This window comes from Vanessa atalanta, chromosome 5 (assembly GCF_905147765.1).
Source record: "Vanessa atalanta chromosome 5, ilVanAtal1.2, whole genome shotgun sequence".
Lineage (NCBI taxonomy): Eukaryota > Metazoa > Arthropoda > Insecta > Lepidoptera > Nymphalidae > Vanessa > Vanessa atalanta.
The window spans coordinates 6,450,512-6,473,108 of NC_061875.1; the positions used below are offsets into that span (position 1 = coordinate 6,450,512).

Here is a 22,597-nt window from a genome sequence, read left to right on the forward strand (position 1 = left end):
ATAATATTAAAGGCTATTGTTTGCAAATTTCGCCAAATTAATAAGCCATAGCCACTGAATTTCATTAAAATGATTTCTCAAGGGAACTGAGCATAGTTGAGGCCTTCGTTACATTTAACCCTTACTTGAATCTAAGTTATAATGGCAAAGTTCTGAAATATTATATTTGTAAAATTATTTTATGTCAAAAATATTAAGCTGGCTAAAGTCATCTAGGATTTAAGAACCTTCATCATTTAAATTAGTAAAATAAATAATAGACACAAATCTTATGTGATTCGTACATATTGAAACGAATTTGAAGTACATTCAAAGATCCATTCATTCAGGTTATTCTCACAGTTCATAGTTCAATATTTATATAATAAACAAATCGATATACTTATATTGGTGTATTAAATTTTAATGGCGGTAGGTTGTGAAGGCCCTTTTGAAACATCAATACTTTGTTTACGTGTGCTTTGGGCTTAAATGTAATTGAGCTAGTGTATTACAAGCATCAAGGAGTTACTTATACATACTTCGTAGATTTACATTATATAATATGAGCGAAACTCACTACAAAATATTAAATGCTACAAATAAAATTGGCGACTTATGTGTTTTTTTCCGCTTTTTAAGATTTAAGTATGGAATGATCAAATTCAACACGCTGCTTCTTTGTGGTTTAGTGGATACAAATGTAATAGCATTTTATTCGACACGTGAAGATTTTCTCACGATACTTTCTAGGAAAAAACGTCTACAATCTACTACGAAATGAATTATAAATACAAATTAAGCACATCGGGCAGAGCTAGCTCGCATTCGAACGAGTAATCTTTCAACACAATACGTATACATTTTTTATAATTCATACTTACCACCATTTTTGTAAATAATGTTTATTTTACGATACAAGATCTCTTATATAAAAGAAAAAAATGTCTTGTTAGCTCTATGATTACACGTGGATTACGAGGTTAACATAAAAAACGTTTTACCGTCTAATTCAAACGATTTTTATTAAATGTATGTACAAAGAAAGAAATATTCATATACACTCGAATCTCACAATATTTGTACTCAATCAATCAGAAAATCAAATCGTTAGAATTTTGAACAAATTCAATGAATTAATACTCGATGTTTGTCTAAGTATTGTATAAAATAAGTGTTTTATAATTATTATTCTTATTGGTTGTTACTTTATTCTTTTAGATCGAAACTAATTTACTAAATTTAATAAAATATAAGTTCAAATGTCTAAATAATCTTTAGATAAGAAAACTATTCAAGATTCATTTGAGTACGAAAAAGTTACAACGTTAAAACTCGTTAATGCTAAGTGTCATCACTGTTTTGCATGTTTCTTATGAAATTAAGTTTTAATAAGAATTAAGTTCATGCCTTGACAATATAGAATACGAACAATACAATAATTACTCTACTAAGATTTAAGTACGGTAAGGTTTATCGTGGAAGACTATATCCTTAAAGTTAACCAAAGTGGATTATTATTAACACCTTTATAATGGTCTCAGATTTGAACGAAAACTCCAATAACTCTAAATGAAGAAAAAAACAATTACAAAGTACGTCCCACGGTTAACTTTAAGTTAACTTTTGAAATTAATCTCAATAAATGGCTTCAGTCCTTTCAAAGTAAATAGACCGCTTGTGGAGACGATAAAATAACTTTGAAAGGGGTTATAAAAATTTTATCACTGACGTGTCTTGACTTGATGGTTAGTCGATTTAGAATCTCGTTTTTACAGCAAATTAAAAAGCTCTTATTCTATCGTTCGTGATTTTTCTGTTTCTTTCCTTATTATAAATTTATCTTCTATTTGTTTTGTTGTTTTGTTAATACTGTGATCTATATTCGTATGATAAACATACATCTATCAGTTTAAAGTAATAAGAAATGCATTTGTTAAACATTGATTAAAAAAAAAAATAAATAAATTTCCCAGTGCTGAGTCCAGACCTCTTTTCTTTGCTCAGCTTTAAGATGAGAAAGTTAACTTTACCACGCTGCTCTAATATGGATTGGTGGATACACGTCATTCGGAAAATTTTCGCTTGACACATGGAAGCTTTCGTCACGATATTTTCCTTAACGGCCGAGCACGAGATGAATTGTAAACAAAAATTATGCAGATAAAAATTCATGGGTTAAATCTATCATCGTCGCTTAAGATTCATTCATTAAGATTTTGGATAATAATCCAAAGAGAGTCTGGTTTGCGATTTGGCAGAACTTAACAGCGATAATTTAATGATGTTGAAATTTTAATGGTAAATATACAATCAAGCGGTCGAATTTTGGCAACAATAAACTCATTTTACAACTTAAACATACGATAAATAAATGCCTAGTTCGTTTTGACTATAATAATAAGGGCAAAATACAAATATTGTGTGCATCAAATTGCGTTGAATAATACAACAACAAGCGGTCACGCGGATGGCGTGTGAAATCGTGATATTTTCGCTCGTCACCAAAACGAACTGAAATCAAATTTGACGCTTGATTGAGTCTAGTTATTTAATATATTCACTGAATAATTTTCACAGGGAGCAGCAAAATATATGCTTCAATTCAAACGGATAAAGCTTAAATATATTTTTATGAAGTTAGAAGTGTAGAATACATATGTTTTATAAAATGTAATAAACCTAATATCTCGCGTAGTTCGAAGGCGAAATATAATAATAACATATACATATTATATTAAACTATATGCATGTACTTTATTTTTAAAAACAAATAATTAAATTAGTATCTATTTAATTATATGTTTTACATATTGCATTATTACTTAAAATACCTTTTAATAATACATAAAAATAAAATTTTAGATAAATTGTAAAACATGTATGAACCACCAATTTGGACATAAGTCTTATTATTTTATGGCTTCAGATTGTGCCAAACGGGCACGGAGAATGCCCGAAAATGCAAACATATAAATCTATAAAACATGACAATTGTTACGTATAATTTTACAATTTATATCGATTAATGAAATATAAAAAAGGTGAGTGTTTTAAATGATTTGAAATGTCAGATTTAGACATTTTACTAGTCACTGAATGCCTATTGGTCACCGATAGCGTCATCGGTTGCCTTCGCCGAATGACCATTAAGATTAAAGGCGAATTAATTAATCTGACTTTGATCAGCGTTTCGGAAACTAGAGCTATGCGACGTTTACAAATTTAATTTATGTGACGATAGTAGCAATGACGTAGACAATTCAAGGAGTTTCTAATAGAGCAAGAAATTATATTCCACAAAATAATCTTCCATATTCTAAATTATAATTCAGTTTATTGTTACCTGATAAACTATTTACGAAGATCTTTGTAAGGGTTTATTAATAAAACGTTAACTGAACTAAATTTCCAGTGACCCAGCATAAACAACGTAATATATTTTTTATTTCATTATTCAGATGTCTGTCTCGCTTGTCACCGCCGGCAAAATGAGATCCTTTCGCCCAATTGCGAGAATATTTCGCTTCATTCCATTATTTTGAATAGGGAGCGTTCATTCGTTACTTTCGTCGTGCCTTGTAAAGCGGAAATTTTAGTGAGACTTAGCTTGGATTACGCAATTTTATTCGAAATCTTATTGTTGGTTATTTAACTTAAAATGTAATTTATTTTTATCCCTTTCGCTGTTCTCGCCGATGAAACTAATACTCGTACAATAATTTCAATTTTAATAAAGTAAAATGCCACAATCCAGCCAGAATTTTTTTATGAACTTATAAGATTTGAAATCTATAATTATGTTCGAAAGCCGAAGATAAAAATGGTTAAATATTAAATATTTTTACAAAAACAATACGTAGTTATTAATGATTTCTGGTTAAAGCAACGAACACATTAAATATATAGTGTATTTCATCGTTATAATCATAAAAAATGACATTTACGATCATCTGGATATTTAACTATCAATATTAATTAAATATAGTATTACCAATTATCCCGTTAAACGCGTACGACCGTAACGAAAATATCGTTACTGTTTCATACTCGTATGTAGCAAAATTGATTTTTTGGAACGAAGTTCTTTTTGAACTGAATCGTCACGTAAGGAGAAAGGGCTTTACCTCCTCCAGGCGACCTTTCCCTCTCAATTTCTTTTTGCCTGTCTCTTTCTACTTTTTATGTAATATAAATCATATAAAATTATTTTGTGTTATTGTTAAGGATTTCTTGTTATTTATATATTCTCAAGTGTTCATTAATTTAGTTGTTATATATACTGTTATTTAATACATAAAACAAAGCGAAAGCAACTTCATTCCGTGAGGTATGTGGGTATTTTTATTCATTTGATTATTTTCTTTATCAGGACGACAAATTACATATGCATATATCCCAAAATTTGTATCTTTTAGCGGTTTTGGCTAAACAAGAGTACGTCCATTGGTGATAAAAATCTAATGAGCTTGAACTCGATGGGTTTACAAGTAAACATTCCAGTCTCCCCCGTTCATGCTTCATCAGGTCGCTTGGTGGTACCATGATATTGCATTGAAATATGTATTATGATATTGCCATTAGTTCGTGATATGTTTGTGATGTTTTAATTTAATCGCAAGTTTCCAAGTATAGTAAAAATCACATTCAGATTCCGTTACGTACATAGGTAAAAAGCGAAGGCGCAGCAACGTAACAAAACGTGTTCAAAAAGTGAAAATATGCGAATTCTTCTTCATAAAAATTTGCAAGGATGCTGTAAATGTTTATGCTCAACCTGTACATGCTATGTTTTATTTCGCACTTATACAAAGCTGCTAGTGCAGTAAAACACGTATTCTGTAAATCGGTAACTTACAAAAGCAAAAGAGGGCAGGGCAGCTTGAGTAATCGTTGTATTGCCAAAGATCTAGCAACGTATTTTTCACACTTTTACGGCAAATCTAAGAAAAATGGCACAAATTTCCTGGAGCATAAAGTAACTAAACATATTTGTTTTTCTATTCCCCATACATTCCTTCCAGGTCACGATCACAAGACAATAAGAAATTGTAATTAAAAGATTTAAATAGGTTATAGAGTTGGAATGATACTGTTTGGATATTCATTGGTAATTGTTTACCTAGTTACTTTATGCAAATACCAAGACTTCGCATTGCTAGAGTTTCATTATTGTGATTGAAACTTAAGTGATGATTTGTGAAACAAAGGAGATGTTAATTAATATTTAAAACAGCGCTCCCTCCCTTAATTTGCGGGTTTATTTAGTAAATATTAAGTGGCTCTCTGTAGTCAATAATAAGATTTGTATGTTGCTTACACATTTTTCATCGTTGATGTTTAAATAATCCTAATTTGATGTCATTATATAAAAATTCCGACGACTACAGCGTAAACTTTGTGAGACTCCTATTCGATCACGTTTTAAAATTACAACTATAACTTTGAAATCGGATCACTATCATCGGAATACATTGACATCGATCACTACTACATATTTTTGTCGATAATGCTTATATAATACCTAAATGTAAATGGTTATAATATTGACCGATTTTAAAATCTGTGACAGAAACAAAATTCCGATACAAATGTCCAAAATAAATCACGCAACGAAACAAATTTCATGTGCGAGCAATTCTATAATTGGCCAATTACAACGGGGCGACTTTTATTTCTATGCCCATCTGTCCTCATATTTTCAGATAGATATTTTCATTCAATAACAGAATTCTCAATGTATGAAAAAACGCATGGCTCTTAATCAAAGGAGTGGCTACGACCTCTGGCTGGGATCAAATCCAGATAAGTAATATTGAATTTTTCAAGTGCCAACCTTGTTATAGTACTTTTTCGATACTCTGAAAAACTACATCGTCAAATAAACCTTTGTATGTACTGAGCTAAGTAGTTAATAGTATTGTACTAAAACTTTGGTCCTGCACCTGGTTGATCTACTGTTATATCGAAATGTGAGAGTGAGTCAATAGACAGTAAACAGGATTATCTAAATAAAAGTTGGCTTTGCTGACGTTGCAATTTATATATATATTTATATATATATATATATGTATTAAGTTTTGAAATAATGAAAAACGTTTGGGAGAATACATACAAAGGCTTCGGACGCGTTGAGTTTTTGGCCGGTTGCTCATTGCATTATTTACCAAAATATATATACTTATAAAATAAGAATACGCGTGCGAACTCTTAACGGATAGTTAGTATTTCTTTAAAGTTATATGTAGGATATTTTCCTAATTTATCTTCAAATTTCACTTATTTAAGTACAAAACTTATGACATACAAATTACAAAAATATTGTTCTAAGCTTGAAAAAGATGTTATATAATATTACGATTATATAATAAATTTCGTTACGCCTTATAAATTCTATTACGAACTAAAGTCCTTATATATTAAACGACTTACCCATTCCCCAGAAGGCGGTGGCGATAAAGGCCACGAAAATGCGGCTCCCTGTTGATAGAATCACCTCCATGCCACCTGATATTCGATACCTCCGACGTCTCATATAGCACCTTGTTTAACTTTAATCTTCGTTATTATCAGTTAAACATTTCAAGTACGCCTATATTGATAGTTCGCCACACACTCGTTCATTTTATTACGTCGGCGCTTCGGGGTACCTGCAAAGCAAACACTAGTTAATCTCAAGTAATAAACTGTACAGATATTTCTTTTTCATCAGGAAAAACTTACAAGTGATTTTATAAGAGGAATCTTTAAAGAGTTTTGTTTGTAATTATTCAAATTTTAGTATCGTAAAATATAGTCATCAATCAAATTTATAAAGAAGTTTTTTTTTTTTAATAAGAATTCTCATTTTTCAACCGAATGAAGCCGAACAAACAAATAATGTTGGAAACAAATTTTTGGAGTTTTTTAAATACAATTTCCCCCTTTATTCGGTCATCAGGAGTGAAGTTTTTCTCATAAGTTTAGTTATTTTTAAATAAAATTAATTCTCTACAATTCGTAATTGAATTGTAGAGGGATTGTAAAACCTTCTTATGACTCAAATAAAGTAATTTAAAAAAATCTAGTAGGTTAGCTCCACTGTAGATTGATATGCTTATTTGGTTTGAATATAATGTTGTATAAATGTTTATACTAATAAATAAATAATAATAATGAAAATAATATAATGCTTTTAAATAAGTAGTTACAATTCATTCGCTCCGAATCTACACTATTGACTTGACAAGCGTAAATTTTATATTATTGTCAAAAATATATTTGACAAATAAAATTTAACTGAACCCAATTTAATTAAGTTGCATTGTTTTATGGTTGTAATGCTATTTGGGTCCTCCATTGTAATTAAGGTTTTATATTGCTTGTTAAGTATAAATCGGTATATTATAGTTTAAAAATATCGTTTCAAATGAATGAATCATGCGTATATTTAGATATGACATATAAAATAATGGAATGTTTATTTATTGAAGGTAAGGTATATTTCATTTAATCGGATACTGAAACAAATAATTTATGTTAAAACGCGAATAAATAAAATCTTAAGTGATGGCTACAACATAATTTCACACTGGCAGAGCTCAAAATTCATATGTATACCAAAATTAAGATCATCCGGAGCTAATGGCTAAACGTAAATACATCCATTTTTAAGACAAATCTGATGAGCTCAAACTTGATAGGTAGCTATTTTCAAGTATATCTTATTTATCGTATAAATTATTAATATACAACAATATTGATATTCCTAACCAATTTAACAACAGTGTCCATTCCTAACAAGTCACTGCGCAAGACATATTACAGAGCAAATGAGATGTGTGCGCAATCCCAAGTAACATATCATTTCCCTCAATGTAATACGATTCGAAATACTAGGCTGATACTAAGTGCCGCTTATTGGCACGGTCGGGGATTTGAACCCACGTATTCATATAAACTAGACTAACGAGGTACTTCAACTTAATAATGTTGATGAAGTGACAAAGAAAGAAAGTCTTTATTGCACGCATCAATTTATTCTTTGGCGTTCTTATTGCTTTAATAATATCTTACCTATTACATATGAAAACATTAGTTAGGAATCAAAATAGTGTAATTGCTGAAGGTACACATGCAGTGCCTTAAATACGAGCAGACATTTTAAATACATTATTGCTTTACAATTTAACATGCTTACACGTCTTTCTTTAAACTTTCTGATCCAGTTACTCTAGTAACGAATGCCAAAAATACATTTTCGCAATATATTTAAAGAGCTTCGTGACTGTAAAATTGGTTCATTTATAAGCAGATCTGATCTTGGAAGATGAAGGGAAATGTTAACAAAGTTTGAGAAAAACCATATCTATTTTGTAGTCATAAGTATTCCGACAAGAAAAGTTAAGATACCCACAATTCAAGTTTTTCTTTGTAAGAGTTGTCAGAAGTTTATGCGATTATTTCTTTTATGTTAATAAATAACAAATGATTCAGAAAAAAGTATTTTCATGTTGGAATGCTTTGATTGTAACTTTCATAATAAACATTTATTGGTACATTCACTCGTATACAACAAAAATTGAGAAACAAACGAAATGCAATTAATGCGTCTAAAGACACATGAAATACTGACGATTTCATCACAACTTACATGACTGTGAAATTATTGAAACATTTACATAAAACATTTTTCACATTATAACAAGTTTCATAAATTTCGATAAGTGAAAAGTTTATTATTGTTCCAAAAGCTGCCGTCGACTCAAATGCAAAGTTTTAATGTACTGTTTTAACCATCTATAATGTGTGTAATATATAAATGTATGAATATGTTATATTGGCGGGTTTTACTTCTGTCGATTTGTAGATATTTGTTTATGTCATTGGCTTCCGTAGCAACTGGTGCAAACGTTGTACAAAGATGAAAGGGAGATGAAACATATTTCCAAAGTCACAGCTGTCGTCAGTCGCAGCTGATCAATCTCAATGACATGCTTGTCTGTTTGCATTTTATAGAGTCCCGGCTTTTCTGAGCTCTTATCATATTGACACAGACAGAACTTAATCCTTCAATTTAGCCGCCCTTTCCAATCTCGGTGAAATCGTGCTTGGAAACAATCAATTCTGACATTTTAATCAAAAAATATCATCAGACTAAATGTAATCGTTTCGTCGGTGATCCCGTTAATTAAAGTGTGGTATAATGTTTTTAAAAAGCATTTTATTTCCATAAAAACGAAAAGGACCAGATAAAGTTGAGCTCGTAACAAACGGCGTCCCGAGAACACGATACCGATATTTATCTATGTCACCTAGTATCGTAAATAAAATAAGAATGTTTGAAGTACTCGTCATACTAAATAAATATATTTCATAGTATAATAATATTCTAATATTTTTTATTCGTTCTATATAAGTACTTAATACCTCTATTGTTTCATAAAGTTTTGTTAAAGACTTTACGAGTATCATTTATTAATAAGCAAGTAAAGACAAAAAACATTTCCATCGGGTTTTATAAAAAATGCATTTAGTCGTTTCTGTGTGATAAACCTACAAATATTCACATTTGTAACATTAATAAGATAAACCGGAATGTGTGTAATAAAATTCGATTTTTTAAAGGTGTCCGTCCATTTGATTTGCAGAATACTGATATTCAAAATTTATTACTGCTATATATTTTTATTTGACAATAAAATTTTGCGCTTTTTTTATAGGTAGTTTATATTCAGAATTCACAAATAATACGATAGAATTGTATTTTATACCGTTATAATGTACACCTATACGATTTACGGACTGGAGTTAATTAATCAACAACTTTCCATTAAGTCTATTTGAAACTGGAACATTGATATTAATACTAGAGTTTTACCGATTTTTTTTTATATACCTGGTTTTTCTTAGTAACAGTAACAACAATATCTACTAATAATTGTTGTATCTACACAATAAACAAATCTTATTGTGACAAAAACGTCTCTTCTCGAAATTTAAAAATTGTTATCGCTTAATGCAGATATACTTTTAAAATTTAAGTTTTCTTTCAACACGGGTTCACTCAGAGCCGGTAAATTCAATTTTAATAAGACGAACGCTGATTAAGGCCTCGCTTTTGTCTCTCGTAAAAGGTCAGCCAAAACATCCTTTGTATAGTTATTTAATGAAAGGAAACTGCTGTGTCATTATTTCGTAAACCATTTTAACCAATTTATTTCATGCTAGCGAGTCTCATAAAATATATTAGCGTTAAAATATATTAATTGATATTTGGTAGCGTTTAGGGTATTTAAATTATAATAAAGAGCATTATGTTAAATTAGATGTTACAAGGTAACCTGCTACCCGCTTTTAAAAGGTAAACCTTAAGGATTAAAAGATTTTCTATGAAGAATTCTTTAATTTAATTATTTTTATCTTTTTAAACGATCAGTATTATTGAAAGGCAAATGTTTATACAAACCGGCCTTGGTGGTTATCACCTATATATCGATTCTTTTACCCCCAACAGTAAAGTTTTTATTATTTTGAAGAGTAACTGAACGAGTATTAAACATAGAGAGACTTACAGAATTATATTTAATGGTTTACTACGCAATAAAGTGTTTTAGTTTCAAATCCCGAGTCTGATCATTAGACAGTCGCTGGCCTCGTGGGAATCGGGAGTACACATACAATAATTCTACATAATAATACCACTTACACAGGTTAGTAATAGAGATTTGCCACCATAGCCGAAATTTAGTGCGGTGACAAATCATAGCTTCTTATGTCTATGGGCTGAACATTTACCAGTGGATATATTATTTGCCAAAATTTCTTATATTACGAATGACAAAAATTCATTGATTATAATTTAGCAGAATATGTACGATAACAGTATTTTATCACCAAAACAACACAAAACAACTATTAAATTACTAATAAAGAAAATTATCCTACTGTTATTAGTCAAACACTTAAAGTTTTAATAAAATGGAGTAAACGATGAGCTAATGAGATTAAATCAAGTGTATTTACATAAAAACCAAATCAACGCAGATGACAGTTTTTAGTAATAAAGAGACAGATATTTATAAATATATATATTCCATCAAAACAGTTCAAGGACCTTTGCTACACATTGACTTTGTTTTTAAATTTATATGTACAGTGCACTGCAGTCGAAGATTCATCGTGCCCTTCAAACATACGCCGCACGTCAAGACTGGTATCTTTGTAATTACTTGTCTGCGCAATGCAAATCTAACAATGAAACGAATTCACCTTAACATAGATGCAATACGTAAAGTACGGAAAACACGCTGACATATCATCTCGTTAGAAAATATAGGACACGGTGCGAAGCGCTCAGCGAAATGTGTTCCATTGCTCTTTGTGATGTCTCCTTTTGTTCAGTGATCTACCCTCCGGCCAGGAGTAGTTTAGTTCGTTTTCACAATATTCACAGTTTCAACTAGACGTCACTTGCGTAACGTCGTGATGAACGACAGTTTATACTGGCTACATTTGTTGATGATTATTTTAATTTTTTATAAACGAATCGAGAAACAAAAACTATTTTCTTAAAACTAAATATTACATTAAAAAATACCGCTTAAAATTTAATCTATTTATCAAAAAACAAAAAAAAAATAGGCGTTGAACAAATATCAACAATGTTATTTCTAATGATGAAGATTTTAATTGGTTCTGGAAATAATCGAATGTGTTGGAAGTTACCGTACTTTTACTAATTCAAATCAAACCAAAGAGCAACAGTATAATAGTGCCACTAGTATCTAAATCAGAATATTTTAGTTCACAATGGGATATGTATTGGTGGGTTAAGTGGTATCAACAAAAAAGGAACATATACCTAAAATAAACAAATACGCAATTGACATTTAAAAAATATCTGTCACGTTGTCCACGTACTTTTGTATAATCGTATTATTGTTGCATATCGATACTTTCGATAGACTATCAATACTATCGCATATATATGATGTATTAAATTAATATTCAGTGATTTTTCGGTAGTATTACTTTCTCAAGATAATTTATGTTAGTAGGCCAAGTAACGACACTATATTTTAATAAGTTTAATAAAATGTGTGCCAGTAAATAGTATAAGAATTACTATCGATAGTATCGACAGTATCGCCTTTATTAATAGTTTGCTCACAATCGTTAGTGTCGATAGTATTGATCAAAACGATACTATCGATGGTACTATTGATATCCTAATTTTTGAGGTCAACTATCGATAGGCAAACTATCGATAGCTCTACAATACAGATTCGTATTACAAATCTCTTATGAAAGTTATACGTAAAGCTACTAATAGTTCAGAACAAACGAATAGATTTCCCCTATAACATCTTTTTTTTGTTAAATATAATACTAGCAATGCCCCAAATTAATTAAGTAATTACTAATATTTCTATTTACCCCTCCTTTTAAGCTTATCACTTGTGTTAGGAGTGGGGACGACATTAACCCAAGGGGTCAGAATCGATCCTGCGACTTTTTATATCGCTAGGTGGCCCGTAAACCATTGCGCTATTAACGCTTCAATTCTAGCAAGAAAGTAAGTAGTTGATGATTTGTTGAACTAATTTCAGATGATATGTACAATTAATTACAGATCCTGCAAGAAAATTAATTCGAATTCATATTCGAATTATTTTCTATACGTATGATATAATTGACATTTACATTCATTGACATTTTTAATGATAATATACGTTGTTTTAAGAAAAAAAAACAATAATGTATATAAATTATAATTCATAACCTATAATAATTCAGTAACTCCAAATGGTTATCCTGGTTTTAAGATGTTACATACAAACTGATAATTAATATTCCTATGTATAATTCAATCTTTATATTTTCATTACGACATTTTACAAATTCTAACAATGTATTTAAACTCACATTCGACAATTTTGCTTAATTTAATTTATTTTTAACATTTTGACATAAAATTTTAATTTATTTTTAACATTTTGACATTAATTTTATAACGTATTATTTTATCAATTAGCTTTTTACAATGTTGACTTATATTCCAATTTCCAAGTAATCTTAGAACACTTGTAAAAAAGTAGCCAATTACCCATTTACTTATTATGACTTTTGATTTACTGTGTATTTTTGTTGTACTACTTGTTGGTGTTGTCAAATAAATAAATAAAATAAATAATATATACGCCCCGTTCAGTCGGTTGATTTGTTGATGTTATGTTATATGTGATGTTTTTTATTGAGTTACACATGGTGTGTGGACATATGTACGTCCTCAACCTCTTTGAATTTCAATACCAACAACGGGTGGATAGATATGTACGCTAATTACACTAGCTCACTCATCCTTGCAACCGAAATACACCTATGTAAGATATAAGAATTTGGCATTAGAATATATGATGCGCATGTGATACATAGACGGCTTTATATAAAGTTTCATGAATATAAGTGATAACGTTTTACACTAATATATGTACGATAGCGTGTTCAATTTCATTTAATGAAAACTATTTAATAGTGATATATACGAAGGATTTGTGATGGAGGATTATGTGATGATAAGTTTATATATTGTTACATTACATATCCACATTTCCCCGTTTTAATAACAAGTATTTAAAATCTTTCATACATTTATACGTTTAAATTTTGTTTAGATAATCATTAGAGGCTTTCGTAACGATTTCACCGTTTGCGTTTAAACGAAGTAATTGTTCATTCATTATTAACATTTCAATGATTTATACTGTTAAAAACGGCATCATTACACTTTAACACATTTTTTCTTAGTGTACATAATAACGGAAATAAAGGAGGAATACACAATGTTTTCTTACTTTTTTAAACATATTTTTTAAAAGTCTTTTATTGTGAAAGTATTCAATAAACTGATACTTTGACACCATTGATGGAATTAAATTCTAATAAACCAATTTCAAATTATTTATTTTCTGAAACAACCACCAAATCTCAGACATTGCGTTAGAATTCGTATAAATGAATACGTATTTTGACTTCTTTTATTGTTTTTTTACATTTCAATTTAAATAAAATACTTTTATTTAATGAAAATTCAAAGTACCACGTTACCGAAAGAAAGTTAGCAGTTCGACTATAAAAATGAAAATAAAAGTATCAAATAGAAGAGCTGAAACTCAACAGCCTGTTTCAAAGTAAATGTTTTTAAACGAATAAAAAACCTTTTCAAAGCTTTCACCCCGAAATCCAAGGAACGTTTAATCGAAGTAGTCCAAAGGGAAACCGAACATAATTGGAAGTTTTAAGATGGTTACTAATATTTTAACGAAAATTTCAATAATATAATTATAGTAGCCTTCATTACTCAGAAAATTATTTGTGCAAAGATATTTTTCAATCATAGAGTCATTCGTCTAGATAAATATTTCATTTGTAGCCAGAATTATTATCCTTAAAAACCAAAATGATATAGTTTAATTTAAAGTAGTTCAATATTTAGCTAGAATTGAAATTCTTAAAATTTCTACGTATATTTTACGAATTAAGTATTATATTAATTTTTGAGCAAACAAATGGAATTCATGGAGTGATTTATGATTTCCAGTCTTAAAGAATTTCTATCGTTATTCTTATCGCGTAAGTTGAATTTTTTAAGGTAAAAATATTAATCTTCTTAAACAACGGAAATTGAAATCACGTTGAACGATCAAAATAAGAAGCAAATGTTATTAGTTGTATGTATGTATATATTCATATTATGTTCATTACAATTATATTGTAAAGAAGACTCTGAATAAATACTTTTTGGTCTAGTAGATAGTTTTTTTTGGTGTAGGTTCTGACACTTTTTAGTTGTGCACCCTGGGCATGGTGAGTGACCAGTAATTTCACCATCAGCGTGAGTCTTTCGCTATGTCGGCCAGACATACACTCTGAAAAGTTTGTCATTCAAGTCATGCTCCTGGATGTTGAGATCGGATGAACGGGAGGATCATCTAATCTCATAATCGCAAGGATCACCACTATTAAGTTTTATAATTCAGTTTTTTAATGAATAAACATACTTTTGCGATTAATAATAAATAATAATTAATAAAATCTTAAATTTTTTTTTTCAACTACGAAGACTTCTTTGAATGTTATTTTCGAGTTGTAAAAATAAAAACGCTTTCATATTGGATTCTTAAGTACTTACGTAACTTATAATTGAAAATGAAAAAAATAAACATATTTGTTTTGTTTAGTATTTCTGCTTGTATGATGATATTACTGATTTTTTTTATTGAAGCTTACTACAGTGAAAAACAGTGGGTATACTGCGATATTTTTTATTTATGTTAAGTTAGTCTTTGTTCGAATTGAGATATACTGCTTATTAGTTATTCTACCCCTGGGTATCTGACTTGTATTTATTGTTTGCTGTGTTTTAGTTTGAAGGGGGAAGTGAGACAGTGTTTTTTCATGCACGAAGGATTTAACATACGTATTAGTTCCTGTGGTTGGTGCATTGAAGGTATATGAATTAGTTGTTTATTAATATTTCTGACAGTGCCAATGCCTTAAAGCAGGGCGCGCACATTTACTATCAGAGGTCTTATTGTCCCCTCTTTTCTTGCTATTATTAGTTTTCGTAAAAATTGCTCAATAGAACAGAAAAGTCATCAGGGAATAGGTTAAAAATGCATCTCTATCGTTCACGTGAACAAATTCTCAAGCATAATACTCGTAGTTTCTCGCTTCAATCGTTTGGAATTAGCCTTATTCAGCTCCCAGTAGGGTCGCACTGACTTTAATTTACTACAAATATAACTTCACTAGAATGACAAAAAATAAAAGATAATGTAACAAAGATATAACTCTCTCTAATTCGCGGAAAAATTAAAAGAAGTGATTATTTTATAAACCATAAAATACCATATTAATACCATTAAATTAGCTTCGTTGTAAAGAAAAAATTACCTCAGTATTATGTTTTAGTGATCTATCGAAATGAGTATTGTATTAAATTAATATGTAGTTCTGTGAATTTCATGGTACAATATGCTTTAAAAATAAAAAAAAATATGTAGAATATGAAACATCTGAGATAGTTATATCACTAGAAAACGGAATTTAATTATAGATTTGATCGTAAACGAAGGATTTGCGGATTCAAATATGAGAAGTCATCTCTAAACTTTCATGTGCTTTATTTGTCTTTGAAAATCATCGAAACCGGTTTATGTCGGAGGTTCTGCCATATGTGTATCTCCGCAATGGAACAGTGGAATAATTTTCAAATCTTTTCAAGGAAAGAAGGCCTAAGAAAACAGTGGGATATTACCAGCTTGTTAATCTACTTTACGATAAGTCGCTGAAATCAATTTCATAGAACTACGTGATTCGGGCGGTTGCAATATTCACTTTAAGTTTTATATGTGTGGATTGACAAAGTAGACTACGTGAGATATTTTGAGTGAAGCGCTCCGTTGTTTGTTACGCTTGCATTATAAACACGGCTTTATATCTGTTCTAGCACCTTTAGAAAAATGTCAAAGCGCTTTACATATTTAATGTCTAGTATTTACTTACATATTTTATTTATAAATAATATATGTTTAGGCTTCTCTTACAATTATACTTTTATAATAATATATAAAATTTTATAAATACACTTTTTTACAGTAATATTCATATTAAATCGAACTGGGAAAGAAAAACTATATATTATTCCATTATCCTAACAATCTAGAACTATTATATGTTGCTTATGGTCTAGTTTATGTCATTAATAATTTTATCCTTTTATTCGTAGAGAACGTCTCTCCATATTAATATAACTTGTTACCTTGATTGACGACTTTACATACTATTTCACCGTTTATTTTTGTATAAAGCATATTCGTGTGTATGCAATAGATAAGATTGTGATCTATGGACTTATTGACATACAAATTAATAAATAATTACAATCCAACACACACACACACAAACCGCCATAAATGGTGGCTCCTGATGAACTTCGAGTAAATAAGTCATAACAACAAATGTATATAATAAGCAGTTAGCTGTAATAGCGATATATAATAGCGACGAAATCTGCTATGTCATAAAACATTAGCCATAACCGATCACGATGTCGCAAGTCACAGCGCACCGCTATAACCAACCCAGTTTTTGCAAATCACACAGCACCGCCATAACTGATCACGTCGTAAGTCACAAATCACCGCCAGAACTGATCACGTTGCAAGTCAAAACGCACCGACATAACCGACCCCGTGGACGTAAGTCACAGAGCACCACCATATCCAACCCCGTTGTCGCAAGTCACGGATCATTGTTATAACCGTTCACGTTGTCGCAAGTCACAGAGTACCGCCATAACCGACCACGTTGTCGCAAGTTACAGCGCGCCGCCATAACCAATCCCGTTGTCGCAAGACACGCCGCGCCGTTATAACCGATCACGTTGGCGCAAGTCACAGCGCGCCGCCAATAAAACATCGAAGCCCAAGTTAATTGAATGTTGATTATTCGAAACTAATATTGTACAATTACGTTATGTACGTACTATATGTTTTAAAATTTCAATAGTTTGGTAGTTGCGCAAACTGAGCACTTAATAATAAATTGATTATCTTATACATATATTGGCTACGTAAATGTGCTAAATAATACACTTTCTCACTCATACTTCGAACCGGAATGTAGTAATTGCTGTTTGGCGGTAGAGTATCTGATGAAAGGATAATACCAGGACTTAAACAAGCCACCAATATATCACTAGTTACAAAACCCGGCAAAGTAGTCCTGCTCGTAGAATATATTTAAAAAATATATCTTTTATTCGTTTTTTATGAATTCGTGAATTAATCGTAACAATCGTTTACTTGTTGTTAGGGTTTTGTGCAAATTCAAATGATACCAAGAGATACCATCCACTCATCAGACAACCATATTCTTCCAACATATAACAATAGTGAGGTACTGTATCTACAGCCATAAAGGACATAAAATCTTAGTGCCCAAAGTTGTCGCATTGGTGTTTAAAGGGATGGTTAATATGTCTTACAGTGTCAATTTATATAGACAGCAGTAACCATTGAGCAATAACCTGTTTGCCTTCTAAATTAAAAAAAGGAACATATTAATTAACGTCATCGCGGACATTCTTACAAGTATTTCAAGCCCAAAACGATTATATAGAAAACATTAATCCATGTATCGCATACAGTTAAGGTAACTTCCATAAGAAACCGTTCACTCAACCGTATTTTTGATGTTACAAAATTGGTCGATACGAAATACCCTTTTATTTTAGATAAAAAGAGAGATTTTATTACAGATAATATATAATTCATGTATAATCGGATGTTGTGTTTCGAGGATAACATCTTACATCCGATCGTACAAGCGTTACTTCTTTATAAAATACATTATACCAGGCTGCTCAAAATGCTTAGATTGGCTGTAGCTTAAATAAAATTCAGCAGTATGATTTCACTAACATTATTATGTATTTATATATAAAAATATGTTTCATCTGAAGCTAACTAACTAAGGTAAGGTTTTATATTTCCAACATAAAACATCTGCGCAGTGTTAACCGTGAATCACCCATATAATATATAATTCAGCATAATATATTACTTTTGTCGTTTTATTGCGCGTTGAATATGCCAGTGGATCGACTTAAGAAAGCGACTAGAGATTTAAAGGCACCGAAGAATTTTCACTTAAATATGTGCTTTAATATGAATATCAAGCGTTTATTTGCATAAAGTTAAAAGTATAAAACTCATTTGATAAAATAGTTAAATCATTTTTACATAGATGTTTTTATGGTCAATACAATTAATTCATTTTCTACTTTTGTAATCTTAAACTTTGGTAACGACGTTTTAAATATTCTATTACTTTTAACTGGTTTGTGACATTGTCAGTTTTGGTTAATCAATAAGAAATAAAACAAATATTCCACATCAATCGGTAGTATTATGTTACTGATCGACTTTCAAAAAAGTATGTGGCACGGCTGCAGCCAGCTGTTGCCGCTCTTTGTATTCGATTTAATACTCGCTTGATATCTTTAAGTTGTAAATTTAAATAACATTGCCCACAATAAAAAATAATATTATATTTATAATACCGAAGAAAGTAACTAGATTCAGATGCCGTCAAATTGACAACATACGTAGATCTAGCAATAGAAGTTAAAGGAATGAATTAACAATATTACGCAAAATAACATTTGAAAATAAATATATAATAAATTAATTTATGAAGACCTTGCTATGTAAGTGATTTGTTTTTTCATACTTTTAATAAGATCAGATAAATTAATTTAACTACTCAGCAATTCACTTAATATAGCAAAATTGTCATAAAAGTTTATAATAATATTAAATGTATTTTAAAATTACCTCAGTTGACATCCTGCAGTATTTTTAACTTTGGAATTCCATTGCATACAATTATTTTTAATTTAAGCAACGATCAGTTTCAAATACACTTTTTGCAAATAATAAAAACACAAAAAATATAGTTAATAACAAAAGCTGTAACTCAAAAGTTTGCGCACAAAACTTTGAAATTAATTGAACGACGTCTTTATAATTATTTCACATTTTTTCAGCATTTAGAAAACAAAATATCGATAAACTATTTAAGTAATCGTATTGAAATTTTGACTATCGATTAACGTAATATTTGAATCGAAAGGTCACGGTAGAGCAGCAGGCGTTCTGAACAGGCGGGCTCTATCACGCTACTAACGCGGCTCCGCGGCCCTCGCTGCGTCCCGCCGTCGCCCGCCCTTACTAAACTCCACCGGCTAAGCCGAAGCTTTCCTAGATTGTGTGGCCTTAGTGAACATTAATTACACCCAACTTAGTCTGATTAAACCTTGAGGAATTATCCGGATTGACAAAATTAACTTTTAACTTAGATTTATTTCATTTTGAGATCCGACAGTAATGCAAATCGAGTTGGACCTCCTAGTAGCTACTTAAACTTCTAATTTAATTTTCACACTGAATTAATTAAGATTTCGTACCTTCATCTCAAGATACCCGTAAAGTGTGAATGCCCGTCTGAATGCTCGTCTTCATATTAGTCTATCTCATATAGATGCAAGATGCTGTTTACCTATTTGCAATTTTTTCTTTATCTTAAAACTTACTAAATATATCGAAAAAAAAAAATGGTAACGTTTTATTTAAATGAAATTGCCACAGAAAACTATTTTACTTTTTTATTTATTTGTCAGGAGCCCAGTGAAAGTCTATCAATCTTTCAACGACCAAACCTTTCAGTTACCACAGAAGAAATCTAGCTACACTGTGAAAGAAAAATATCTTCATTCCATATTAGCTCTTACCCGTCGCTACGTTTTTGTAGATTTTTCCGAGGTAAAATTAGCTCACACCTTTTTCGGAGTATAAACTATCACTATGAAAAAACACACGGCGATCGCGATTACATAAAAGGGAGACAAACTAAGAAAAATATTCTCGCATACAATATAATATATTAAGAGGCTGGTGACTGTCTAGTCACGAATGTTTATTTCTTGATTTTATTTAATTATGATTTTTTTTTACTATATATATTTACTTCTTCTCTTCATAATATGGAACATAGGTATACAGTATGTTGGCGTACGGGTTATTAAATTTGGAACACCTGTACCATAGTGTCAGTTTTGATGAATATTAAAATATTATGCTTGTAATTACGGAGCCAGACATAACATTTACTTTAAAAGGAATGTATTACACATTCCTTTTAAAGTAAGCGAGGATTTCAAAAGTAATAAATATTGAACAACCGAGCTTATTTATTGCAAGTTTTAGATGCACTTGGGTTTTTGTTATATTTAAAAGTAAATAAACTAATATAAGATTTTAAATTAACATGGTTATTTTTATTACTATCACTATTTAAAACGGGATACCATTATTTCCCATGTATTTTATTTTTATCTACGAATGTCTTGTTCACGTGAACAAGACATTCGTAGATAATGTCGAAATATCGAGCTCCACCAAATAAAAATAAAAAACCTGGTAAATATCCTGTTTTTAATACTGATTGTAATAAATAAACCAATGTTGCGGGTAGATGGTTCCTTGGTTGAATTAAACGTAAAGCTACAATGGGTTTGGAAAGTAGATTCTACGGAGAAGAACTGGCATGAATCTCAGTAGTTATTCTTCTCCACCATTTTAATTACAGATAAAAAAAATTTTTTTTATATATTCTGTCTAGAAATCAATAAATAATAAGTCCACGCTTTTGACTATTTTGACTAATATGCCTTATTTATCAATGTTTTTGTGACATGAGCTTTCAATTGCTTATTTTTTTAATTAAACACGTAGACAAGATATAATTTATGCCTTAAGTCTGTCTTCCTCCAATACAATATATTTAAAGTCGTATGACGTTGCTCGAAATGCTCTAGATGCTCTTAATCTAAAATTAATTATCACTATCACCAAAAAGGGTAACTTATAATTGAATATATAAATAAAACCGATTCTTTTTCATTGTAACAATCGCGATCTGCCGTAATAGAATTGGAAATACTTATTCCGCACGCATTATTTTTTTCTTTTTGGATGTGACAGACACAGATTTGGTAAAGGAAATTATATAAAAACCTATACACACAAAGGAAATTATACTCCTTAGATTTAATATTAAAGATCTCTTTGTGAAAGAAGTTGAGCCCGATTATTCTTATATAATAATAATAATACAAGTATTTTATACGCGAAATTAACTCTGTCAGTTTGTTTGTGTTACCTCATCGTGACAACAAATGAACCAATCGAAAACAAATTTGACACAGAGATAGACTGGGATCTGGATAAAGGCGTATAAATTACAGTATTTACGGGAAACTACGGAATCTACAGATAACAATATTCTTCTTCTACAAAGAACCGAATAAAATATATATTATATAAAGGATACCGATAGTTGTTTTCTAAAATAAAACTTCTTTGAGTATGATGAAACTAAAATGTAATAGTTGAACGTAAGTAACGTTTCTGTCGAAAAAAGGACGTGACTTGGAATGTAGCTTTTCATTTATCAATTAGTTTATTTTTTTATTTTTTATTTATAGTACCAACACTAACCGCTTAGACATATTTTAAAAAGGATTTTCCTAAAGCTTAAGCGCCAAGCAACTTCTTAATCTTGCTCTTAGTTAAAATACAAAGTTATTTTACAATTTTTAACATTTTATATTTTAAAAAGAAATAAAGTCCTTGACGTTGTTTAATGAAACAGTATTATTTATTTTACTTTCAAAAACATTAACAATAAACTATAACAAATTTTGAATATAATTCCGTTTAAATTAGGCACATTTATTATTCAGTAAAAAGGTATTTTTAGTGTGTAACATAAATTTAATAAAGCTATTATTTAAATGCACTATTTTTAAACAATTAAAAATTCATAAATCTATAGAATCCAATTTGTTTTACTTTAAACTATAAAATACTATTTTGCTATATTTAATATAAACTAAAATGTGCTTATATGGTATATACTTTTTCGAGTATTTACTAGAAAGCTGATTTTTTTTTCATAAATGTTGCCAGTATTTATTATCATTGTCAACGTTGAGCTAATTTTAGTCCAC

The 22,597-nt window shown here is 30.0% G+C and overlaps 1 protein-coding gene across 1 annotated transcript in view; it reads right to left on the reverse strand.

Annotated features, from left to right (window-relative positions):
• The window catches only part of LOC125064125, a 47,736-nt gene extending 28,045 nt beyond the window's left edge, over positions 1–19,691 (reverse strand). The window contains exons 1-2 of the mRNA XM_047670932.1: positions 19,362–19,691; positions 6,412–6,629 (exon numbers count right to left, since the gene is read on the reverse strand). Of these exons, the coding sequence (XP_047526888.1) occupies positions 6,412–6,514 (103 nt within the window). The 5' untranslated portion in view covers positions 6,515–6,629; positions 19,362–19,691. The remainder of the gene's footprint in view (positions 1–6,411; positions 6,630–19,361) is intronic.
• Between the last annotated feature and the right edge of the window lie 2,906 nt (positions 19,692–22,597).